The sequence below is a fragment of the Cervus canadensis genome, chromosome 30, assembly GCF_019320065.1.
Source record: "Cervus canadensis isolate Bull #8, Minnesota chromosome 30, ASM1932006v1, whole genome shotgun sequence".
Taxonomy (NCBI): domain Eukaryota; kingdom Metazoa; phylum Chordata; class Mammalia; order Artiodactyla; family Cervidae; genus Cervus; species Cervus canadensis.
In genome coordinates this window covers 42510716-42536763 of record NC_057415.1, presented here as the reverse complement: position 1 = coordinate 42536763, position 26048 = coordinate 42510716, and the positions used below count along the sequence as shown (strand labels likewise).

The 26048-nt window shown below is 53.4% G+C and overlaps 1 protein-coding gene across 1 annotated transcript; it reads right to left on the bottom strand.

The window, feature by feature from the left end:
* ADI1 (acireductone dioxygenase 1) lies at positions 1–8247 on the bottom strand. Its single transcript, XM_043453633.1, has 4 exons — positions 8024–8247; positions 5838–5957; positions 1531–1710; positions 1–544 (listed from the first exon to the last, which is right to left on the bottom strand). Exons 1-4 carry the CDS (start codon positions 8141–8143, stop codon positions 425–427), a joined length of 540 nt encoding a protein of 179 aa, XP_043309568.1. The 5' UTR covers positions 8144–8247; the 3' UTR covers positions 1–424.
* Positions 8248–26048: the final 17801 nt, after the last annotated feature.

Genomic DNA, 26048 nt, shown 5'->3' with positions numbered 1-26048 from the left:
CAGAGTGTTAAGGCAGCTACTTTATTTTGAACAAGAAAGTGGCTTAAGCGAGTGCATGCCCCCCAACATGCCAGCTGCCCCCCAGCACCCCTGTGTTTTGGGAGAAAAGTGGGTGATCTCCCACCCATCCTGTCACCCACTGTCACACGTCTGCACAGGGCAGGTGTGGCCTCGCCTGGCACCTGCTTAAAGCCCGAGAATCAGGCAGTAAGTGGCTGTATTTGGGGAGATGAAACTCACTGGTCAGAGCTGAAGGCTGGAGCTGGTGGGGGGCCACTGACCCCTGACCCCAAATCAGAGAAGTGAATCACGTGCCCAGATTTCCAGCTGGTTGCACATGCAACCAGCTCCATAGCTCCATCCATTAAAATGCATTCTGAAGCAGGAGAAAGGGACAGACTCTGTGTTGCGTCATGAGGGGCCGCTAGGCCGTCCGCGCCAGGAACTCCAGGTACTGTGTCCGGGCCTCGAGGTGGTCCGACGGCCGGTTGTACGGCGTCCACACGGGGTCTCCCACGAACAGCCGCATGGCCTTCACGTAGTTCTAGGGAAACACACAGACACGGGGTGCTGGTTACACAGCCATGAGGTCACGCTCCATGCTGCTCACCCCCGTTCTCACACATGTTCCTCTGAAAGGCAGGAGGGCCCGGGCTCAGGCAGCCGCGGGGCAGCGTCGGGCCCGCGCTCTCAATAAACACACCGCCTTGCACGCGGGCCCCTCCCGCCGCACGGTTAGAAACCTGTGCCCCTGTCCAGCCAGGGTGCACTTCCGGGGGTGTATCCTACAGGGGAACTCTCAGCATTGTCCCGGCGCCGTTTACGACAGCCGAGAACTGGAGACAGCTGGCGGACCCATCTCCAGGGGCCTCCACTCTACGCAGGAAACTGGAGTGTGTCCCAGAGTGGCCGGCAGGCGGCTGCGTACAGGCAGAGGCTTTCTATGTGCCGACAGGAAACCGTCCCAAAGCCCAGCGAGCAGCAAAGGGGGACGCCACCGCCCCGGCCGAAGCCCGCCGCCTCCTGTGCATGACATGCTCGCCTGCCAAGCGAGCCGTCTCTCCAAGAAGACTTTTGAGGACCTGATCGCGGCCGCCTTCAGGGAGAGACGCTGGGGCCAGGAGTGGGGCGACCTTCCCTCACACGTCCTCTCCAAGTCCTGAGCTTTAAGCCGAGCACACCCGTTCTCTATTCCAGAACCACCCCTGAGTCTCAGGTCAGTCCCAAGCCCACGGAGGGAGCTCCAGACCACCCTTCTGCTTCTGTGGCCGTGTCCACGGCTCCAGCGCCCAATGGCTAAGGCCTAACGGACATGCTCTCGAATGATGAAGGAGCAGGGATCCCTGGAGGGGCGCCTCCCGTTGGCCTGGGCACGTGCCCAGGGGGTGCAGTCTCCCGTGTGCCCCTGCAGACCCCGGCCCCCGAGAACCCCTGGCCGCTCGCTGAGGCAGCATCCTCGCCTAGCGCTGCCGGGGCTGAGCCTCCAACAGGCGCGCAGAGCAGACTCCAGCAGAGCAGCCGCGAGCCCACCTTCTCATCCAGCGTGAAGCGGTGGTAGATGCCGGCGGGCAGGGTGATCATGTCCCCCTTCTCCATGGAGATCCGGATCCACTGGTCCTCCTGGTCCCGCACGTCAAAGTACCCGCTGCCGTCCAAGATGTAGCGGATCTCCTCGTCCAGGTGTAAGTGTTCCTCAAAGAACATCTTGATCTGGGGTGGGGGGAGCTCTGTGAGTTGGGGGCCCCCTGGGGTGAGGTGGCCGGAACCACCCCTGCCCCAGCGCAGACCACCCGGCCTGCTCCCATGAGACGCGAAGGCACGTGGTCACCCCAGAAGGGCAGGAGAGCGTGTACATCTGCGGAAGGCGCTCAGTAAAGCCTCCCGCTCACCCCAGCCTGGCCTGTGTCTTTCGGGGCTCTATCCTCTGACGTTTCATGATAAAAATGCTCGAATGTGCACAAACGTTGGAAGCATTCTCCAGTAAACACCCATGCAACCGTCACCTCTGACTGGTCTTCTGACGACTCCCCACCTCTCGCCTCCTGCCCCGGGGGGGTTCCAAAGCTCTTCTCACGTAATGCTTCCACCCTTCTGGACAATCCACAGATGTTTGGAAAATCCCCACTTCCAGTGAGAACAGCAGCCTCTCAGGCGGGCGAGGCCGTGGGGACAGGTCCCCGCCCTGCTGGGCACACAGCCCCTGGAGGGGTGGGCACAGCTGGATACGCACTGACCCGCCGCCCGTCTAGGAATCTGCCCTGAAGATGCACCTCCAGCAGCACGGAAAGACATGCCGGCGCCGCTCCCTGCTGTGATGTTTGTCGCTGAGGGACACTAGAGACGCCCGGAAGGCCGGGGCAGAGCGCGGTGGCAGACTCAACACAGAGGCGGGCTCAACAGCAGGGCGCGGGGCGGGGCGGGCAGCCACGGGGAGCCAGGGGCCTTCTGGTGGTCTTCATTTTAGAGCCCGGCTATGGCAGCCCACTCCAGGACTCCTGCCTGGGGAACTCCAAGCACAGAGGAGCCTGGTGGGCTACAGTCCGTGGGATCACAGAGAGTCGGACACGACTGTGCACTCACCTTCACTTCTTTCCCTTTACTTCTTACAGAGTCATAAATAAAAACCAAACAAGCTTGGGGATGGGGAGAGGGGGGGACCTTAAATCTGGAATCAAGCCACATGCTCACAACCACAGGAGGAAGAGAAAACTCGCTTAAGTGCTTTTGAACACAGTACTCTGACTATATCCTCAGTGAGATAGGACCGCGACTCGCCTGGAACTCCACGGACAGGCCTGCTGATCCTAACGGTGTGGACGCAGCCGCCACCGGGAACCGTGGTGTGTGTGGGAGGAGAGAGACCCGAGGATGGGCCGAGGGAGCCCCGAGGGGCGTGAACACCCTGAGCCTGGAAGCACGGAGGGGCTGGGAACACGGCGGGGACGCGGCAGGACCGCGGAGAGGGCCCGCCCCACACCCCCCTCCCCGCCAAGTCTGGACCAATCTGAACGTCAAGGTGGATCGCGGCGGGCATGGACACGGGCCCACGAGGAAACCAAGGATCCGCACGCCGGTACTGAGGGGCGTCGACAGGAGAGAACCAGGCCAAGTCAGTACAGGAAGATGAGGGCTGGAGGGACACGGTGACGGACTCAGGGCAGAGTCAGCAAGATTCACCAACACCAAGTCCGAGCTTGACGCCGAGCAGAATATTCACAGGCAGAAAGTAACTCTCCATGGACGTCTTCCCCAGAGCGGGGAGAGTCGGCCGGTCACAACACGGAGCCGGATGGGCACCAGTTTAGCCAAGCTGTGCATCAGGGGCACTGGGGCCCCCACCCACCCCGGGCACAGGCCTCCGGGTGGGGCGCCCCGAGCAAGCCCAGCACCCCTCCCGCAGGATTCCTGCCCAAAACGCGTTAACCTAAGACAGCCGTGAGACCACCAGACAGTACAGAAGAGTGCTCTACAAGAACAAGAGATAAGCTGGTATTAGGGATGGTGTTTTATTTCAGGAGAGAGGCCGTTCTAGAAGGTGGTAATGATAAGAATAATCTAACAGCCAGGATTTACAACCGTCAAGCCCCTTCTGTGGAAGGAAGGGCGCTGGTGAGAAGACAGGAAGTCTGAAATTCCAGGTAAGAACATGTAATTTCAGTCTAAGAGGATGGCAGGACTCGCAGGCACTCAGTGAGAAATTTCATCCTTTTGTAAAAAAGGTGTTATAACGTCTGTACTCCAAGCGGCAAGAATCCTTTGGGACAGAACAGAGTAAAGAGATAAACCCCACAGAACACATCTGTGTTTCAGCAATCTGGGTGTTACTGCCCCACTCCCATTCTTAGGGCAAGGTGCTAACACACAGAAGACAGCCAAGCTAGCGAGGAACAGTGTGGGTGGAGGCAGCCTTCCTGGTGGCCGGTGAAGACCCTGGACCAGGAGGACTGGGTTCTGGGCCTGGCTTTACCAGCACGACCCGGGGAAGAGGCCCTCACCCCCTCCAGGTGTCCACAGGTAAGAAAAAGAGGCTACACTGAGTGGCTTAAGGCCGCAGCCCCACAGTTCGCAGCTCAGCATGATGGAAACAGCAAGTCTTGGGAGCAACACAGCTGCCAAAGCTCATCACGACAGGAAACTTCGGAAACTACTGCTGTCGTCACGGCCGTTTCTAAAGGAGTCACCTTGTTCCCCAAAAAGCAAAGACAGCAATTGCAAAAACAAGGCTGTCCTTGAACTTGAACACATTCAGCCTCATTACAAACTCTGCACGTCTGTTTTCTCACTTGGCCAAAGATTAGTGAGTTTCTCTAGTAACAGACACCTGGGGACCAACACAAAACCAAGAATTTAAAAAAAACACACTGACTCCACTTCCATATAAGATGGGGTAACAGAAACCGGATCTCCCCTCCCACCTCCAATAATCAAAGCAAAGACCATATACAAACTGATAGTTTGCAAAACACCAGACACCAGGAGAGGGAAGAAAGTGGCCGGGGAGGCAGAAAGCCAGTGAGGTGAGCCCCACACCGGCTCCGGCTTGCGAGCTCTCGGGCTGTGGCGCTGGGAGGGGGTACCCAGGCGGAGCACCCTGAGCTGAAGACCAGGATTGAGAATCTGGGGAGATGGAGGGAGCTGGCGTGCAGTGCCCTAGGGGAGAGACCTCCACGGGGAAATCCCAGGGGCCTGCAGAGGCCCTCCCTCGAGGGCTCCTCGCCCCGTCTGTGCACGCTCATGTGTAGGGAAAGGAGCTGCAGCTGGAAAAGAGCCACTCGGACCCTCAGGGTCGGAAGGAACAGCCCCTGGCCCTAGCCGGCCTGGGAACAGAGCCTGTCCCACCAGTCAGACCGGAAAAACCTCAGTATCCCAGGGCCTTTGTGTGGTGTACCAGAGCAGCCTGGGGGCTACAGCCCGTGGGATCGCAGGAGAGTCGGCCTGACGTCCGACTCTCTTTGGGTGTTGACACCCAACACCACTCAAGCATCCAATTGTTTCCAATAAGCTTGCATGCATTCCAGAAGAAAACTGAAGAACATTTCTACTGGTACAACAGTACCCGGCATCCAAGAGAATAAATCACACTGTCTGGCATCCAGTCAATAATTACCAAGCACGCAAAGAACAAAACGTGACCTTTAGACACGGAGACAAGGCTTTGATCCCTGGGTCGGGAAGATCCCCTGGAGAAGGAAATGGGAATCCACTGCAGTGTTCTTGTCTGGGAAGTCGCATGGACAGAGGAGCCTGGTGGGCTACAGTCCATGGAGTCACAAGAGTCGGACACCGGACTTAAGGACTAAACAAACAAAAACACCACATGGCTTCATTGGTTAATCTGCCAAACACTTAAGAAAAAAGTAAAAGCATTCTAGACATACTCTTCCAAAAAACTGAAGAGGATGGAATACTTTTCAGCTTATTCTAAGGCCAGCATTCCTCTCATATAAACCAAAATGAAAGACATTTAAAAATAAGGAAAGGCTTGCATTTATTAATGTGTGTGTGTGTGTGTGTGTTAGTTGCTTAGTCATGTCTGACTGTTTGCCACCCCACAGACTGCAGCCTACCAGGCCCCTCCGTCCATGGGATTCTCCAGGCAAGAACACTGGAGTGGGTTGCCATTTCCTTCCCCAAAAGGAACTATAGAAAGAAAGGAAGTGAAGTAGCTCAGTCATGTCCGACTCTTTGCAACCCCGTGGACTATAGCCTACCAGGCGCCTCCATCCATGGAATTTCCAGGCAAGAGTACTGGAGTGGGTTGCCATTGCCTTCTCCTGCATTTATTAATAGTCAATAATTAATAATTCCCCTTTTCAAATAATTCAGAGTTCCCTCACCTTTTCCTCGTAGTTCGGTAGTTGGTCTTTGCATATGGTGATGATGTCCATCCAGGAGTAGTTTCTCTCTTTTCGGATCTTCTCTAATTCTGGATCGTTCTCGTATTTGTCTGCATCCAGCTAAGAGAGTTTAAACAAGCAACAAACAGGAGGTCACGTGAACACACAGAAACACCCACACAGTCTCTTTCTGGATCTCCAGTATGATTATACTCCGAATTCATTACCTAGTCCTGTGTCCACATTCTGGATCTCCGGAATAATCATATTCCACATCTACTGTATTAACATCATTTGGTCCTTTGTCAATCCTGAACTCACCTTTCTTCCCCTCCTTTCCCAACTTCTTGTCATGCTTTCCCCACTTTCCCTAAAGGCTAAAAACAGCGCAGTTGTGTGGAATCCCCGCCTCCCTTCTCTCCAACAGCCCTTCCAGGGAGATTCCGTTGAAACGTCACGCTTCCAGTCCCAGCACCAGGAGTCCGGGGAAGCTCCGACGGCCTGACGCCTGTAACGGGCACCTCCCCGCCACGCCGTGCGCTGCCCCCTCTGCAAGCCTGCCTGACCTTTGTCTCTACGGCACCTCTATGCTGACTGCGTTTCCCCGAGCCAAAACACCTGAAGCCCTCTGAGCCCACAAATAAAACCCAGGTTCCTCAGGCAGACAAGAGGCTTTCTACCGGCTGGCCCCAGCGGCCTTTTCTTTCTTTCCTTAAAATTTTATTTATGCGTTTCTGGCTGTGCCCGGTCTTCACTGCTGTGTGCAGGCTTCGTGGAGCTGCAGCGGGCCGGGACACGGGCTCCGGAGTTGCAGCGCCCCGACTGCAGAGCACCGGCTCGACAGGCGTGGCATCCTTGCCCCAGACACGTGAGAGCTTCCCAGCCACCCTGCGTCTCCTGTGTCAGCAGGCGGCCTCTGCCTCTGAGCCACCAAGGAAGCCGGAGATGTGAATGTCTACATGACCACTCCCCACATGAGCAGACCCACACAGCACATGTGTGGCCCACACCGTGTACCTTCACATCGCCCGTGAGAGCTTCCCACACCCTACGGCGTCACTGATACACAACAGGCAGACATGCCCAGCTACTGTCCTGCTCAAGATGAAGTCATTATAAAGGACAAACAGGCCCAGGGCACTGGGAGCACACAGTAAATAAGTCTACTTGGGGCCTCCCTGGGGGCTCAGAGGGTAAAGCGTCTGCCTGCAGTGTGGGAAACTCAGGTTCGATTCCTGGGTCGGGAAGATCCCCTGGAGAAGGAAATAGCAACCCACTCCAGTACCCTTGCCAGGAAAATCCCATGGACGGAGAAGCCTGGTAGGCTGCAGTCCACGGGGGTCGCAAAGAGTGGGACATGACTGAGCGACTTCACTTTCACTTTCAAACAAGTCTACAGGCGACTCCCTGGAAAAGACCCTGATGCTGGGAAAGATTGAAGGCGGGAGAAGGGGACAACAGAGGATGAGACGGTTGGATGGCATCATTGACTCGATGGGTAAACTCCGGGAGTTGGTGATGGACAGGGAGGCCTGGCGTGCTGCAGTTCATGGGGTCGCAAAGAGTCAGACACGACTGAGCAACCATACAAGTTTAATTCTAACAGTCCTGGGTCTTCCCATCCACAGGAGAACTGGGAGGTAGGAGGAGCCCTACTCGATCTGGCAGAGGAACTGAAAACACAGTCTTACTTTATCCCCGGACACTTTCAGACCTTGGCCAGTGTCCACTCCGGCTCCAAAACTGTCCCGTGGACAGCGAGACCAAAGGTCAGGAGTCTGAACAGACGGCGCCTCCCATGGAGCCGCACCCCCCCCAACCCCAGGGAGACGCACAGGGGACCCTTCAGGGGCCCCCAACCGCCCTCCGGCCGCCCCGCCCGGGCCGTTGAGGACAGGCCCGCGCCTACCGGGTCCGGGCCTCCCCACTGAGGCGGCGGGGACCCGCGGACCCCGGGCCCCTCTCTCACTCCGACCCCTCCGCCCTCCCCCCCGCCCCCCGCCCGACCCGGATCCCCGGCACCGAGCGCGCGGCGCGCCCCGCGGTAGAGGCCCGGAGGCCGGCCAGGCCCGCGCCGAACGTGCGCACTGAGCCCGGGCCCCCGGGCTCCGCAGCCCCGCTGGCCGGAAGGCGGGGCGCGCGGGGAGCCGGAGGGGCGCCTGTGCCGCCGCGCGGGCCCCGCGTACCTTCCAGTAAAGGACCCCGAGCCGGCGCAGCTGCTCCAGGCCAACAGGGCGCGCGGGCTCGGCGCGGTGCGGCCGCCGCGGGTCGTCGGCCGCATTGTCCATGTACCAGGCCTGCACCATGGCCGGGAACTGAGCGCGGGACCTGGGCGAGAGTGGGCAGGGGTGAGCCGGGGCCTGCACCAGGACGCACGCGGGCGCCCCTCCTCCCCGCCCTCCTCCTCCCCTCCTCCCCTCCTCCCCTCCTCCCTACGCCTCCCCCTCCGTCCCCCCTCCCCGCCCCTCCTCCCTCTCCCCTTCCTCCCTCCACTCCCCTCTCCCTCCTCGCTCCCCGCCTCCTCCCCTCCTCCCCTCCTCCCCTCCTCCCCTCGCCCCTCCCCTCGCCCCGCCCTCCTCCTCCCCTCCTCCCCTCCCTCCCCTCCTCCCCTCGCCCCTCCCCTCGCCCCGCCCTCCTCCTCCCCTCGCCCCTCCCCTCGCCCCGCCCTCCTCCTCCCCTCGCCCCTCCCCTCGCCCCTCCTCCCTCCTTTCCTCTCCCCGGGAGGGCGGGCGGGGCACGCCTGGAAGCCCGGGCGGAGCGCCTCCTTCCCGCCGGCGGGCAGGCTCAGGGCGCGAAGCAGTGTCCCTGAAGAAAAGCTACCGGGCCTAAAATAGCCTGGAGTTAAAACTCCCCTCCAGGTCCTCCCCACCATTCTATCAGTTCAGTTCAGTTCAATGGCTCAGTCATGTCTGACTCTGTGTCCTCATGGACCGCAGCACGCCAGGCCTCCCTGTCCATCACCTACTCCCAGAGCTTGCTCAAACTCATGTCCACTGAGTCGGTCATCTCGTCCTCTGTCGTCCCCTTCTCCTCCTGCCCTCAATCTTTCCCATCATCAGGGTCTTTTCCAATGAGCCAGCTCTTCACATCAGGTGGCCAAAGTATTGGAGTTTCAGCTTCAGCATCAGTCCTTCCAATGAACACCCAGGACTGATCTCCTTTAGGATGGACTGGTTGGATCTCCTTGCAGTCCAAGGGACTCTGAAGAGTCTTCTCCAACACCACAGTTCAAAAGCATCAATTCTTCGGCACTCAACTTTCAAGAATTTTCTCCCCTAAAGAAAGGAATGGACATTAAGATTGATTACGTTCAGCTCCCAACCAATCCCAGTCTCCGGCAGGTCTCAGGAATTCCTTTCCCCAGTTGTTGAAAGCTAACTAATCAAAAATAATCTTGAGGAAAAATAGACCCCCTCAAAACGCTGTATCTCCGCATATATATGCTTTCTGTATATACCTACTCTCTTCTTGACTTGACGCAGCAGCCCACTCATCTGACTGCTGCCCCTTCTCAGCTCATTAAAGGTGATCTGTTCCTGTAAAGTGCCGGTCTCCTTCTTTCTCCGAACCTCGCCTGCTCTAACTCCCTTACCCTACATTTTTTGGTGCTGAAACCTGGGAGGTTGAGGTTCCTTCTCAGTCTCGTTCTCCACGGCCAGCTCTTCGGAGCGTGGAAACCTGCCAAGCCCGCTTTCCCCGCCTGGGCTTTCAATACCTCCTCGGGAGGATGCCCCGTGCCTTCGTGGGCGGTACAAGCCCTGGGTAAGGGCTTTATTGGTTTTCCACGAACCCCAAGGAATATCGGCCTCTCTCTCTCTCTTCCTTTTTTCTCTACACTCTCTTTTTTGCGAGACTGACCAACTCCAGGACAGAGGCCTTTTGCCATTCGACCTCCCTCCATCCACCACGAATTCTCACCTGACCCAGTAGCCCAGGGAAGCTCGGATGGTACTCTAGGGCACATAGACTATTGTCCTTTCTGCATTCCCAGGGAACCCTCCGGCCCAAAGGCCCTCTGGGGAGGTACTTGGGGGACACCCCTCCCTCCTTAAGAGTCTCTCTCTCTCTCCGTTTGCCCGGTCAAAAGATTAGGTGACAACCTTTTCTCTCGACCGGACAGTCATTAGCCATTTGCTATGGGGTCAAGCCAATCCAGAGAAGGCAATGGAACTCCACTCCAGTATTCTCGCCTGGAAAATCCCATGGACAGAGGAGCCTGGTAGGCCGCAGTCCATGGGGTCACTAAGAGTCGGACACGACTGAGCGACTTCACTTTCACTTTTCACTTTCATGCATTGGAGAAGGAAATGGCAACCCACTCCAGTGTTCTTACCTGGAGAATCCCAGGGACGGCGGAGCCTGGTGGGCTGCCATCTATGGGGTCGCACTGAGTCGGACATGATAGAGGCAACTTAGCAGCAGCAAGCCAATCCGTCCCGCGGAACTGTCCCTTGGCCTATGTAAAACGAAACCTCAAACCTCTGCTCTTGACTGATCTCAAGGTTCGTAAACTCGAGTCACTTTGGACTCAAATCTGGCCTCAGTACAAATTGGGTGACCAAAATCATTGGCCTGAGTTCAGGACTTCTGATTTCAATATTTTATCAGATTTCACTAACTTCTTCAAATGGAATGGCAAATGGTTCGAGGTCCCCTATATTCAAGCCTTCTGGGAGCTTAGAAGCCCTCCTTCTCTCTGCAAGTGTTAGGGGAAGCACACTGACTGAAACCGCCCACCCTGGCCAAGCACCGTAGTAACCATTTGCATGAACTGTTTTACAACAGGAGGTCCTGGTAAGGGACACGGAACTAATAAGCCACCACCAACCGGAAGAGTTCAGGAAAGGTCAAAAGGAGACACCACATGTCCGACCACCTCCCAGAATCCTTCTCTCTGGCATCCATCTTGGCTGAACAAGGCGTGCACCACCAGGAAGGACTCTGAGTCAGAATGATTGGCTAAAGACAACCTGGAAACTAATCCCATCACCATAAACCTGAGACTGCAAGCCATGTGACAGAGCAGTTCTCCTGGGTTCCCTGACCCTCCTGCTCTCTGCCTGGGTGCCCTTTCCCAATAAAATCCCTTGCTTTGTCAGCACATGTGTCTCCTCGAACAATTCACTTCCAAGTGTTAGACAAGAGCCCACTTTCAGGCCCTGCAAGGGGGTCCACTTCCTGCAACAAATAGGTTTATCTCTTCAAAGTACTCAATCAAGAGGTCAGGTTATGTCAGCTGTTCACCCCAGGGTCTGTAACAGGGAATCGAGTAACTGGAAAACCTATGGGATTTACACTGGACGGCTCTAAGAGCAGTCACCCCAGCTCCTTCTGCACGTCTTCTGGCCTAATAAAATTGACCGCCTGCTCCTTTCTTTGCCCCACAATAGTTCATCCTGTGAAAATGAAAATGAAAGTCGCTCAGTGGTGTCCAATTCTTTGTGACCCAGGCCAGAATACTGGAGTGGGTAGCCTTTCCCTTCTCTAGGGGATCTTCCCAACCCAGGGATCAAACCCAGGTCTCTTGCATTGCAGGCAGATTCTATACCAGCTGAGCCACCAGGGAAACCCAGTCCATCCTATGCTCAGCATATATTTAAAAACACAAGCCAGATAACGTCACTTGCTGCCTCTCCCCCTCCTTCCTAACTCTGTCCTGGCTCCACAGCCCCATGTGGCTGGCTCCTGACCACCCTTCCCTCCTGTTCTCTGCGCTCCACACACCCGGTCTCCGCCTGCATCTCCTGCTCCTCCTGACCGCCAGGCCTTTGACATGCAGTTGACCCACCTTCCTTCCTTACTCTCCCTTCCTCCAAGCACTTTTCTCCTCCATCCTTCCATTTTCAGCATAAATATCCCTTTATAAAATTATGTATTTATTTTAAATTGTTTTGGCCACACTGTGAGGCTTGGGGAACTTTAGTTCTTGGCAGTGAGAGCTCAGAATTCTAACCACTGGACCATCAGGGAATTCCCATCTCTCTTCCTTAGAGAGGTCTTCTGGGACACCCCTACCCAGCGGGTGGGGGGGTGTGGGTTCCCAGTCAGACGTGCTCATAGTGCTTGTTTAACGTCTGTCTCCGAGAGCCGTCAGCCCCGTGTTCATGGTACTTACATGAATGAATGCACTTGCATTGCTGAGAGGGAAAAGGAGAAGGGGGCACAGAGGATAGAGGATTGGATGGCATCATCAACTCAACGGACACCAGTTCGCGCGAACCCCAGGAGACTGGGGGGCAGAGGAGCCCGGCATGCTGCAGTCCGTGGGGTGACAGTGTTGGACGCCGCCTAGCGACTGAGCAACAACAGCAACTGCGCTCGACCACTAATCAGAGAGCCTGTCTGCTTAGTCTCCCACGGTCCATGTCTGCTTATCACAGACAGCTTTTTAGGTTTGTTGAACGAAAATGGAAGAGGTATGATGAGAAACACTTGGAGTAGTCCTCAAGGTGCCACTGTGGCCATCTTCTGGCCTGGCCTAACACCTCTTCTGTCCCCTGGAAAGATGACTGCCCCTGTGCCTGGTAACACAGCAACTGGAGGTGTGAGGTGTGATACCCCCTCACTGCACACTACAGGGAGGGCGCCACTTATGACCCACACTTCAGACAAACAGGAGACTCACTCACCTACTCAGCTCACCTGCTCACGGTCACAATGCCAGGAAGTGGCTGGCGGGAGCGGGGAGCGGGGGTGGGCAGCGATTGAGCTCAGGGAGCCCAGCCCGAAAGCCAGTAGACAGAACTGCTGAAATATAGCGTGGGAAGTAAGGGTGCCTGTCTCCTCCAGCCGGGGATCACTGCATCTGGGAATTGCAGAGGGCCTACAAACCCCCTCTTCCAGCCCCCAGAGGCGGCGGCAGCAGCAGCAGTCACATACCGCTACTGGTGGGCCTGGGTCTCAAGCAGATGCATTTCCCCCCTTCGTACTCGGGAGAAGGGAGAGAGCTGTTTTATGCCACAAAATGCACGCTCTGGAAACGCTGGATGGTTGGGAGTCCCTGAGGAACCCTCAGGGAGCCGGCGCTGCTGCCTGAACCAGTTCCCGAGGCAGAACCAGGAGAGCACAGCCCTCCCTACAGTCACGAGAGCGCTGCTGGCCTGCAGGCCCCCTCCTCTGAAGGGGAGGCTTTTGAACTTGAGCTACTCCTTCCAGGAGAAGAGCCAGCGGCAGCCCAAGAATATCCTTTGTGACCACAATTTGTCACCTTCCTGTGCAGTGAAAGGCAAGCACTCCCCCTGAGAGCTGCGACCTGGGTGCTGTTGGGGTCCTCCTGGGGACTGTAGTTGGGGGACGGCTCTGGGGCGGCTGCTCCGAGGGGCAGAGGGAGAGGCCTGTCCACACGGACGTGACTGGGGACACGCGCGGGCAAGCACGCGACTCAGTGACAGAGCCCTGCTGGTCCCAGAGCAGACCCCCAAGTGGTGATTTTAGTTCTTCACTGTGACGGGGGGGCCCAAGAGCTAATGTCCACCCTGGGACGGACACCTGACTACCCAGGGGGCCTGCTGACCAGAGCACAGGGGCCCTGTCCTGGTCTCACCCCGAATTCCTCTCACCGGTGACCGCAGCTGCTGATGACTAGGTCCCCGCTGAGCTGGGGGCTCCGAAGGCCCCTCTGTTCTTTGTTTACACTGATGTAGGCAAGCTGGGGAGAATGTGTTTGGATTTTCGAGGACAGATCTGCCTGCATAGACTTCACCCATCCCAGCTTTGAGAGCTCTCCCAACCCGGGTCCACTCGCAAACCACGTGGATACGGCAGAGCTGCAGAGAACCCGGGACCTGAGCTGTGAAACACGCAGGAGGTGGGCAGGCGCCTCCACCAGGGCTGGGGGCCTCTTCTGTGAAGGGCTGTGTGGGCCAAGAGGCGACACGCGGGATGGTGGGCGGGCCCTTTAATAACAAGCACTTTAAGATGTACCCACCGTTCTCAGCTTGTGGAATATACAAAAGCAGGCATCAGGCTGGATTTGCCACAGGGCTGGGGCCCGTCCACCCAGGTGTATCACATTAATAATATTACAGGGGCTTCCCTGGAAGTCCAGTGGTGAGGACTCCGTGCTTTCACTGGCCAGGGCCCAGGTTCAATCCCTGGTCAGGGAACTAAAACTCCCCTAAGCCCCGTGGCACAGCCAAAAGCATTTAGAAATATGATAATATTACACTTTGACTTCACTGTCAAGTACTTGATTCTCCTCGCCTGTGGGAAGAGGTGTGGAGGGTCTGGGGTCTCAGCCCAGAGCAGGTTAACAGGTGGGCCTGGCCCAGGGTTCCTACGGCAGCTGTCAGAGCTCCCAGGCACCGGGTCCTAAGGAGGGGTGGACTTTTGGAAAGGGACTTTTAGTGGAAGGGGTCAGATGATGCCAGGGCTCAGCATGCTGCCCTTCAGAGGGAGCCAGAATCCTGCCTGTTCTGGGCGCCAGGCGAACCTGCCCTCGCTCCAGGGACCAGTTCCCTGTCTTCCAGGCGTTCACTGTACAAACGTCCCTGAAGGAGGGCCTGGAAAAAGGGACACTCAGGGCCCAGCTGAGGGTGTGTGGAAATGCCAGAGCCCCACGGAGTGGGGAGGACGGTCTCCTAGCGTCCGCTCTGGATGGCTCCTCTGCCCTGCACTTGGTGGGCACAGGCAGGAAGGGCCCCAGCAGCTCACGGTCCCCCAGGCCAGACGCGGGGGCTCGGAGTGGCTGGCCCCCAGTTCAGTGTCTCCGCAGCTGCCATAACCCAGTGTCATGGAAGGAGGGGACCTCATGTTCAACTTTGCAGGTAATACAACGATGGGGGCAACAGCTATTTTGGGGTTGATGTAAGTTTGGTCATTTTGACGATGCAGAAATTTTCTTTCCTGGAGTTTAAACCTATTAATACAAAGATTTAAAAAAGTCATCTTGGAGTGTTCAACTCCAAGAACAATAGTATAATAATTATCATTATTGTTTATTACTAATAATGAATATTATTTCTATGCTTATTATGAGCTAAGCTCCTTCATTCATGAGCTCTTTTAATAAGAATGAAAAATAACTCCAGTCTGGCTCACTGAGGATAGTTTCTGAGTTCCAGGAATCAGAGGCTGTCTAGAATGGGAAAAGTAGGCTCTAAAGTTCATTACTAGTTGTTTTGAAGGATGGAGATCAACGAGTAGGTTGAACGTCCCTGAGCCTAACTCCTGAGGCAGGTACCCGCCAGCACTGGGGCACATGTGAATGCTCAGTCGTGTCCAACTCTTTGTGATCCCATAGACTGTAGCCCTCCAGGCTCCTCTGTCCATGGGATTTCCCAGGCAAGAAACTGGAGCAGGTTGCCGTTTCCTTTTCCAGGGGATCTTCCCAACCCAGGGATCAAACCCGAGTTTCTTGCATCTCCTGCACTGGCAGGCAGATTCTTTACCACTGTGCCATCTGGAAAGCCCATATTGGTACCCACTCCTGAATGCCCAGAGCAGGCCAGTGGGGATGAGCTAATGAAACAGAGATCAACAGTCTCGGTCTTCCAGATCCTCCCACCCAGGAGCTAAAATGGCTCTGCTTATGACCTTCTCTCATGGCTGTTATCCCTTCCTTCACCCACGAATGTGCAGAACCCCCGGGTGCTTTGCTTATGTGGATTCTATCTACTAACATTCATCTGAAAGGAGAAAAAATAGGTTTTTATATATTAATTCATCTAAACATATCAGTGATCACCATTATGTCTGAACAAATAACATTTTAGTGAAGAAGTCATATTTTACAAATAAAAAATGAAAAGAGTAGCATTTTTGTTTTACATTTCTACAATTCTGGTCTGGCTTAATAGAAGGAAGAGGGGCTCTCATCTGCTTCTGCAAAGAGTCTCTTGATATATGTTATTTTGGTTGAATTGTATGAAGAAGATCAAGCCTCACAAAGTATGTAGTTGGAAAGGGGAGGAGTATTGTAATAGCCTTCTGGATAGTTGTAGATATTCATACTATACCAAAGTTGTAGATATTGATACTACACCAAAATTTGACAGTTGGTGGTTTCCTAAAAGTTAGTTGCAATGTGGAATCTGACAACTAGAGCAATGATTTCAAACTCTGTTATATCCATGTGTCTTGAACTTTGACTAGTTAATTTGTACATGATTGTGTAACAGTATGCACTAGTCCTTTTGAGAATACTGTTCCACAAAGTTATGTGTCTCTTCCAAATATTTACACAGCCTGGTCTACAATACCACTAGGCTTACCAGAAAAATCAAGGAGTAGGAAAGCTATAAACATCATAGGGCAGAAACAGTTTCACAATGTTTGAATTTTCTTTTGAAAGCTTGAATTGGCCATAAATGTTGTCAGTTGTTTACTTGCTGATTTTTTTGGCCATACCTCAAGACATGTGGGATCTTAGTTCCTGATGAGGGACTGAACCTGCACCCCCTGCAGTGGAAGCTTGGAGTCTTAGTCCCTGGACCTGAAGAGACAGGCTCACCCTATTTTGGGGAATGTCTGCCAAACACCCTGGTTGGAATAACCACGGTTACCTGGTGGCAGGATGGGTTTGTAGCTCAGTCATACAAAAGCTTCTGCCTCAAAACAACCAGGGCGCTTTGTTGAACAGTATGTGAGAGGCTTTCTGTTACTTCCTGCTTTGTCCCAGAGGCTATTAAAAACATTGGTCCTCAGGGGCCAAGATTAATAAAACTGAAAATGTGATTGCTTCTTTGGGTCCTTCTTAAGAGAAACTGGGCTGTTCTGTTTTGTCTTGTGAGAAACACGATCACTGCTGGTAGTTTGGAGCTGCAGCCCAACCCACACTGAGGCACCAACAGCGTGACCCCCCAGGGCACCAACAGAGTGATCACCCCCAGGGCACCAACAGGGTGACCTCCCAAGGGCACCAACAGGGTGAACCACTCAGGGCACCAACAGCGTGACCCCCCCAGGGCACCAATAGTGTGAGTGACCCCCAGGGCACCAACAGGGTGACCCCTCCCCAGGGCACCAACAGTGCGACCCTCCTAGGGCACCAACAGGGTGACCCCCCAAGGCACCAACAGGGTGACTGACCCCCCCCAGGGCACCAACAGTGTGACTGGTCCCCAGGACACCAAAAGGGTGACTGACCCCCCCCCCCAGGGCACCAACAGGGTGACTGACCCCCCCCCCAAAGGGCACCAACAGCATGATCCCCAGGGCACCAACAGTGTGACCCCTGGGGCAGCGCTCTGCCCAGCGGGGTGGCAGGGGCAGCAGGGGCAGCAGGTGCTGGCCTGGCCTCCTCACCAAACTGTCCTCCTGGGTGCCCCTGCCCTTGAAGAACACAGCTCTCGGGAACAGACATAGCCGCTCCGTGTAAAACAGACAAGCACCCAGCGTGGGGACTGACCCTCACCGTCTGGTAATGACTGACAATGGGGTATAATCTGCAAAAATACTGAGTCACGATGCGGTCCACCTGAGATGGACGCAGCCCTGTGAGCCAACTCTACTTCGATCTTAAAGAAAAAAGAGACCCAGCTCCGAGCTCTCCCGGTTAGAGTGCAGGTGACAGACGCAGCCAGCGGCTGGAGCAGACAGAACCCAACGGGGTCCTGTCTCACGTGCCTGAGAAGGCCGGGAGCGCCCCTCACCCCAGGCGGCCCTGGCCTTGGGCGGCCCGCCTGCGCCCGGCTCGTCCCTCACAGCTCAGCTCGCCCGGAGCGGAGCGTGGACTCGCTTCTCACCCGCCAGGCAAGCTTTGCGGACCTAACAGGAAACAGCGGCAGGAGCCCTGAAACGAGGCTTGCTTGAGTTCAGGGGAAAGCGCTCCCGGCATGCTGTGCGGACATCCGGCCTTCCGGAAGCTTCCAGGTGGCCGGCGCGTCCGCGTGCCCACAGCGAGCCCCGGGCCCGGCCGTGGCTGTTGGGGAGGCCCCGGCCCGGCAGCGTCGTCACAGCCCGTCAGGCCGGGCGGGGGGACGGCAGTCCGGGAGGGGAGGAGAGGCTGACGGCACACACTGGACGGCCAAGCTCTCCGCCTGTGGAGAGCTTCGAATAAAAGGATGAGACAGACGGCACAGCGGCTCTCGGCTCCGCCCTCCCGCGTCTTCAGGGGGCGCCGCGCCCTCCCAGCCCCAGCGACCCGGGAGCATCCCCGGTCCGCCGCGGGCCTGTGTCTAAACTCCTCTCCCGTCAGGGCCGAACTTCGGGGAATGGCTTTTTAATGGCAGGAGCTGCAGGGTCTTCTGGAATACACAGAAAACGCTCAGGGAGAGTGGATGCCACAAATAAGGAGGGCAGAAGCCTCAGAGGCGCACCTGTGCAAAAAGCACAGCTTCAGGAGCATTTTAACGGAAAGAGCTAGAAACAGGAGTTTGCTGTGAGACACAAGGGTTCATCCGTCAATAAAGGTGGAGCTAACAGTAGGGGCCACAGAAGGAATCCAGTGGGGCCCACTGGTTTCACACCCCGCAAGTAAGAAGACGTGACAAGTTCACTAACACAGCCCGAAGAGGACGAGAACGTGAACAGAACGGAGCCGGGGGACACAACTGAAACTTCATGAAGCTGTTCTCTGTGGTGTATATCTGAACATTTCTGATGCTAATTTTTACAAAAAGTAATGGGATTTTGAGTTGAGACTCAAGCCGTCTGTGCATGAGCCTGAATTTCTTCACAAAGAAGTCATATTTGGAACCAGTTGTCTAGAGGCCCCAGTCAGCAAAATTTTATTCAAACTAATTGAAAGGAAAGTGTTTCTCGCGGTTTTACTACATCTTTGAAATGGGGTCAAAGACAGCAGGCGCCCTGTCCTGGGGGGTGCGGGCGTGTTTACAGCATGTAGGTAAATTATCCCAACCTCTGTGTTCCAGCATGAAGATAAAACCGATGCGTATTCCAGTGCATCACCTCTGCCATCTTCAGTTTTACCAGCTGAGTCCCCAGAACACACGCTCCAATAAAGCCTTTTCCCTAGTGTGCGCCAAATCACACAGGGTGAGGAAAGGGATTCGAGAAAGGGTTTCCAAAGTCAAACACTTGGAGGAAACTCTGCTGACATCATTTCCCTTCTAAGAAGTAGTGAAGTTTGTCAGGGAGAAATTGTCTCCTGGAGACAAAACTTATTCGTGCTCTGGAAAAAGGAAGTGAAAGTTGCCCAGTCGTGTCCGACTCTTTGTAACCCCATGGACTATACAGTTCATGGAATTCTCCAGGCCAGAATACTGGAGTGGGTAGCCTATCCCTTCTTCAAGGGATCTTCCCAACCCAGGGATCAAACCAGGGTCACCTGCACTGCAGGCGAATTCTTTACCAACTGAGCTATCAGGGAGAGGCATCGGCTGATTCCAAATGCACATTCTTGGTAAACACTGTCCAAAGTTCAGACGTAACAAGTAAAGCCAATGCAGTGCCAGAGCGGTGATCGGCAAGTTTCCTGTGCACACACCCAGACAGAGAGTCCGCAAACCGGAGGACTCCACCCTAAACGTGGAAGGAGGCTGGCATGGGTGGATGTAGCCAGGAGGTGTGACGGCTGACTCTTCACGGTGATTGCTTGCAACACCACAATTCTCTTAAAAAACAGGGAATTGGTCAGTAGTTACCTCATAACCAGTTTTGGGGAAACCATTTCCGTTTTGCCCATGATTGCAGAGCCCTAAGCAAGAAATGGCACTCCCAGGTGGCTCAGTGGTAAAGGATCTGCGTGCAAATGGAGGACACGCGGCAGAAGCAAGTTCAGCCCCTGGGTGGGGAAGATCCCCTGGAGAGGAAGAAATGGCTACCCACACCAGTGTTCCTGCCTGTAGAGTCCCACGGGCAGAGGAGCCTGCCAGACCACAGTACATGGGGTCGCAGAGAGCTGAGCTACTGACGACAGGCAAGGAAGCAAGACAGGACCCGGGGCAGGACTTCCCTGGTGGTCCAGTGGTTAAGACTTTGCCTTCCAATGCAGGGGATGTGGGTTTGATCCCTGGTTGAGGGAGTTAAGATCCCACATGCCTTGCAGTGGAAAAACCAAAACAGAAAACAGAAGCAGTATTGTAACGAATTCAATACACTTTAAAAAAGAAAAGAAATGACCCAAGTCAATCTGGGTCTCTTGCTTTGTTTGTAGGACCAGAGTGCTTTTTTCTGCTCAGGGGCATTTCAAGGCAGGTCTCTGGTTTTTGTTTTTATTTTGACTGCACCATACAGCATGCAGGACCCTAGTTTTCCAACCAGGGCTTAAATCTGGGCTCCCTGCAAGGGAAGCACAGAGTTCTGAGAGAGTTAATTCTTAGGTACGTTGATAAGAAGTTCAGGGTCCTCTGGGGTCTAGAGTTCTGGAGGAGGAGAAAGGGACAAATGTTTTTTTATACACTGCTTTGTCTTACTCACACGAGACACTTTTTTCTTAAACTCTGAGTTGTTATGACAACAATCTTTAAGACTAAATTTCTTTAAGCCCAGAGCTAATGATTACACAACAAAATGACCTGTCTTGTTCAAGGGTATGTTTTTCCTTAAGCTCTGTACTAAGGGTTCAGTTCAGTCACTCAGTCGTGTCTGACTCTTTGCAAACCATGGAATGCAGCACGCCAGGCTTCCCTGTCCATCACCAACTCCCAGAGTTTGCTCAAACTCATGTCCATCAAGTCAGTGATGCCATCCAACCATCTCATCCTCTGTCGTCCCCTTCTCCTCCCGCCTTCGATCTTTACCAGCATCAGGGTCTTTTCCAGTGAGTCAGCTCTTCGCATCAGGTGGCCAAAGTATTGGAGTTTCAGCTTCAACATCAGTCCTTCCGATGAACACCCAGGACTGATCTCCTTTAGGGTGGACTGGTTGGATCTCCTTGCAGACCAAGGGATTCTCAAGAGTCTTCTCCAACACCACAGTTCAAAAGCATCAATTCTTTTGTGCTCAGCTTTCTTTATAGTCCAACTCTCACATCCATACATGACTACTGGAGAAACCATAGCTCTGACTAGACAGATCTTTGTCAGCAAAGTAACGTCTCTGCTTTTTAATATACTGTCTAGGTTGGTTATAGCTTTTCTTCCAAGGAGCAAGTATCTTTTAATTTCATGGCTGCAGTCACCATCTGCAGTGACTCTGGAGCCCAAGAAAACAAAATCTGTCACTGTTTCCACTGTTTCCCCATTTGACATGAAGTGATGGGACCGGATGCCGTGAGCTTCATTTTTTGAATGTTGAGCTCTAAGCCAATTTTTTCACTCTCCTCTTTCACTTTCATCAAGAGGCTCTTTAGTTTTTCTTCACTTTCTGCCATAAGGGTGGTGTCATCTGCATATCTGAGGTTATTGACATTTCTCCCAGCAATCTTGATTCAAGCTTGTGATTCACCCAGCCCAGCGTTTCTCTTGATGTCCTCTGCATATAAGTTAAATAAGCAGGGTGACAATATACAGCCTTAATGTACTCCCTGATTTGGTACCAGTCTGTCGTTCTATATCCAGGTCTAACTGTTCCTTCCTGACCTGCATACAGATTTCTCAGGAGGCAGGTAAGGTCCTTTGGTATTCCCATCTCTTGAAGAATTTTATACAGTTTATTGTGATCCACACAGTCAAAGGCTTTGGCATAGTCAATAAAGCAGAAGTAGATGTTTTTCTGGAACTCTCTTGCTTTTTTGATAATCCAGCAGATGTTGGTAATTTGATGTCTGGTTCCTCTGCCTTTTCTAAATACAGCTTGAACATCTGGAAGTTCATAGTTCACATACAGTTGAAGCCTAGCTTGGAGAATTTTGAGCATTACTTCGCTAGTGTGTGAGATGAGTGCAACTGTGTGATAGTTTGAGCATTCTTTGGCATTGCCTTTCTTTGGGATTGGAATGAAAACTAACCTTTTCCAGTCCTGTGGCCACTGCTGAGTTTTCCAAATTACCTGGCATGTTGAGTGCAGCACTTTCACAACAGCATCTTTTAGGATTTGAAATAGCTCAACTGGAATTCCATCACCTCCACTAGCTTTGTTTGTAGTGATGCTTCCTAAGGCCCACTTGACTTCACATTCCAGGATGTCTGGCTCTAGGTGAGTGTGAGTGATCACACCATCATGATTATCTGGGTCATGAAGATCTTTTTTGTATAGTTCTTCTATGTATTCTTGCCACCTCTTCTTAGTATCTTCTGCTTCTGTTAGGTCCCCACCATTTCTGTCCTTTATTGTGTCCATCTTTGCATGAAAAGTTCCCTTGGTATCTCTAATTTTCTTGAAGAGATTTCTAGTCTTTCCCATTCTATTGTTTTCCTCTATTTCTTTGCACTGATCTCTGAGGAAGGCTTTCTTATCTCTCCTTGCTATTCTTTGGAACTCTGCATTCAAATGGGTATATCTTTCCTTTTCTCCTTTGCCTTTTGCTTCTCTTCTTTTCTCAGCCATTTGTAAGGCCTCCTCTGACAACCATTTTGTCTTTTTGCATTTCTTTTTCTTGGGGATGATCTTGATCCCTGCCTCCAGTACAATGTCAGGAACCTCTGCCATAGTTCTTCAGGCACTCTGTCTATCAGATCTAATCCCTTGAGTCTAATTCTCACTTGCACTGTATAATAATTAGGGATTTGATTTCAGTCATACCTGAATGGTCTAGTGGTTTTCCCTACCTTCTTCAATTTCAGTCTGAGTTTGGCAATAAAGAGTTCATGATCTGAGCCACAGTCAACTCCCAGTTTTGTTTTTGCTGACTGTGTAGAGCTTCTCCATCTTAGGCTGCAAAGAATATAATAAATCAGAGAAGGTGCTTAGTACAGAGAAGCTCTGTAGTTAGGATTATATAACAACAAGGACACGTTTCTCCTTTTTAACAAGAACCTTCTGACTGACATTTTATGTGGGAGTGGGTAAGACCTTTCTATTGTTAATTTTCATCGTTAATTTAAGATGTATGTTGTGGGAGTGGGTCCGGTAAAAGTATATCTGGTCTTGATAAGCCTAGCGGGGTGGAGGGGGCACTCTATCCCCCTTCTGATGATGTCTATGTCAGAAACTTTCTCTGTTTTTATACTTTAATATAACTCTGCTACACAAAAGCTCAACTGATCCAGCCTGGTCCCTGGTCCCAAAGCTAAATCTTCTTTGGAGATTATGAATCTGACCTCATTCACCATAAGCTATCAATTCTAACCACTGGACCACAGGAGAGGTCCTGGTCTATTTTTCATTTTAATGCCACCCACGTTGGGAAGGAAGTAGAAACTCGAGGCCAAGGGAGTGAAGTATTAGGACCAAATCTTCTTAGGAATAAAAAACACAAGACTGTAAAAATAATAGATCTTGAAATCTGAACTACAGGGAAGTTTTTTCAGAAAGCAAATCTCACTCGGATGAAAAGTAAACTTCTACCAAGTGGCAGATCCGCACCGGTCAGGTGCGCAGTGACTCAGCACCTCTGGGCCTTAAACGCCTGACCGCCTCCCCGGCCGTGCCGGGTCACCCCCGAGGGAATGGGGGGCAGTCTCCTCTCCGGGGCCCAGTCCCACCCCTCTTTCCCTCCATCCTCAGTCCCCCTGCTCCGTCCAATCCGGCATCTCCTTCGGGCTGAGAACCGCCCCTGGCTTTACGGTGTTTCTCAATCCACTTAACAAATACTTACAGAACCATTCTGGGTCAGGCGCTGTGCTGCCCGGGTGCAGCCGTGAGCAGGAAAACACCCCCGCCTTCTCAGAGTTGGGTTCTCATGCAGGGGGCACACAGGAAAGCAACAGCCGTGGGGCAGACGGAGGGGGTGCCAGGTGGGATCGTGGCACAGGCCAAGAGGAGGAAGGGAGCCAGCCCCGTGCGCGTCTGTGTGTGCACACGCGTGTGTGAGACGGGACAGGGAGGGACAGGGAGTCGGTGTGGGCCACGGGGAAGCTGAACTGCACTTGAGAGGAGCGGCCAGGAGGGCTGGCGGTGAGGTGACCTTCGGGCAGGCGTGGGAGGAGGCTGGGTCACCTGGAGGAAAGCGTGATGCCAGCCAGAGGACAGCGGGCATGGCCCGAGGGAGGGGCCGGGGGCCCAGAGGGGCCAGCGTGTAGGAGCAGGGGGCGCAGGGCGGGGCGGGGGGCTGCGGGGGTGAGGGCCGAGCATCCCAGGGAAGCAGAACCCCGACTGGAGGCGACTGCAGGGGTCTGGGTGGCAGAGGGCGAGGGGCTGCGGGCCGGCTGTGGGCCAGGAGGGAGGAGGCCGCAGGATCTGCAGCAGCAGAGCGGGCTCGGGGCTCAGGGCTCTCCCAGGGTCTCGGCCGGAGCGCCCGGGGGATGGGGGTTGGCGCCTGGAGATGGGAAGATGGGGGGGCGGCTGGGAGCACAGCCCCCAGTCTGGCCGGGCACACATCCGAGGGGCGCACCCGTGTCCCAGGGCAGGTGCTGAGGGGAGTCGGGCCTGGGGCTTGGGGCGGGTCCAGGCTGGAAGCCCGTGCCCACCGGGACTTGTCTGCGTCTCACAGACCCCGGAGCCCCACAGGGAGAAGGCCGGCGGGAAAGGGCAGAGTGCTGAGCGCGAGGCTGCTCCTGCTGCGGCCCGGGGACGCCCCTTCGTCTGGGCCTGGCTTCCTCCAGGCTCCGGCCCTGGGATTTCCTCACCACTGGGTCTGGGGTCCCTCCCAGCTGAACTCTCAAGGCCCAGGCCCAGCACTAGTTGCTGTCTGACAGGCAGCAACTAAAGAAGGCGGGACACAAAGCCCAGAATCCCAGCTCTACATGCGCTGCTCTTCCTCAGTCGTTTTCCACTTTTAAAAAATACTGTAGCAGAGTTGGCGTAGGCTTCACGTAAGTTACAGAGCTGGTGTACGACATCATGTAAGTTACAGGTGTACACATAGTGATTCACAGTTCTTACAGGTTACACCCATTCAGTGTTGTTATAAAATAGTGACTATTTCCTGTGCTGTACATGCTGTTAATCGCTTGTGAGTGATATCCAGCAGTATTTGTCTTTCTCTGACTTTCACTAAGCATAATACCCTCCAAGCCCACCCATGTTGTTGCAAAAGGGAAAATTTCATTCTTTTTCTCTATGGCTGAGTATTATTCCACTGTATCCATGTATGCATACATACATACATACACACATATACACCGCATACCACTGTATGTATGTATACACATCATATCTTCCATATCCCTTCTTCTGCTGATGGACACTTAGGTTGTTTCACATGTCAGCAATTGTAAATAATGCTGCCATGAACACAGGCAGGTCTGAATGAATATAGACATTTGAGGAATCAGTGAATTCAGATGACCATTACATCTACTACTGTGGGCAAAAATCCCTTAGAAGAAATGGAGTAGCCCTCAGTCGACAAGAGTCTGAAATGCAGTACTTAGATGCTGCAGACACCCAAACAACAGAATGATCTATTCAAGGCAAACCATTCAGTATCACAGTAATCCAAGCCTATGCCCCAACCACTAATGCTGAAAAACCTGAAATTGAACCGTTCTATGAAGACTCACAAGACTTTCTAGAACTAACACCAAAAAAAAGATGTCCTTTTCATCATAGGGGACTGGAATGCAAAAGTAGGAAGTCAAGAGACACCTGGAGTAACAGGCAAATTTGGCCGTGGAGTACAGAATGAAGCAGGGCAAAGGCTAATAGAGTTTTGCCAAGAGAATGCACTGGTCATAGCAAACACCCTCTTCCAGCAACACAAGAGAAGACTCTAGACATGGACATCACCAGATGGTTGACACTGAAATCAGATTGATTATATTCTTTGCAGCCAAAGATGGCAAGCTCTATACTGTCAGCAAAAACAAGACCAGGAGCTGACTGTGGCTCAGATCATGAACTCCTTATTGCCAAATTCAGACTTAAATTGAAGGAAGTATGAAAAACCACTAGACCATTCAGGTATGACCTAAATCAAATCCCTTACAATTATACAGTGGAAGTGAGAAATAGATTCAAGGGTTTAGATCTGACAGAGTCCCTGAAGAACTATGGACAGAGGTTCATGACATTGTACAGTAGGTGGTGATCAAAACCATCCCCAAGAAGCAGTAATGGAAAAAGTTAAAATGGTTGTCTGAGGAGGCCTTTCAAATAGCTGTGAAAAGAAGAGAAGTGAAAGGCAAAGGAGAAAAGGAAAGATATACCCATTTGAATGCAGAGTTCCAAAGAATAGCAAGGAGAGATAAAAAAGTCTTCCTCAGGGATCAGTACAAAGAAACAGAGGAAAACAATAGAATGGGAAAGACTAGAGATCTCTTCAGAAAATTAGAGATACCAAGGGAACATTTCATGCAAAGATAGACACAATAAAGGACAGAAATGGTA

What these genes read in the sequence shown, in the direction of transcription:
- ADI1 (XM_043453633.1), bottom strand. Translation starts at nt 8,143, where the DNA reads ATGGTGCAGGCCTGGTACATGGACAATGCGGCCGACGACCCGCGGCGG. An exon ending in TCGGGGTCCTTTACTGGAAG is followed by an intron (nt 5,958 to 8,023) that starts GTACGCGGGGCC and finishes AAACTCTCTTAG; the next exon opens with CTGGATGCAGACAAATACGA. An exon ending in GCTTCACGCTGGATGAGAAG is followed by an intron (nt 545 to 1,530) that starts GTGGGCTCGCGG and finishes GTGTTTCCCTAG; the next exon opens with AACTACGTGAAGGCCATGCG.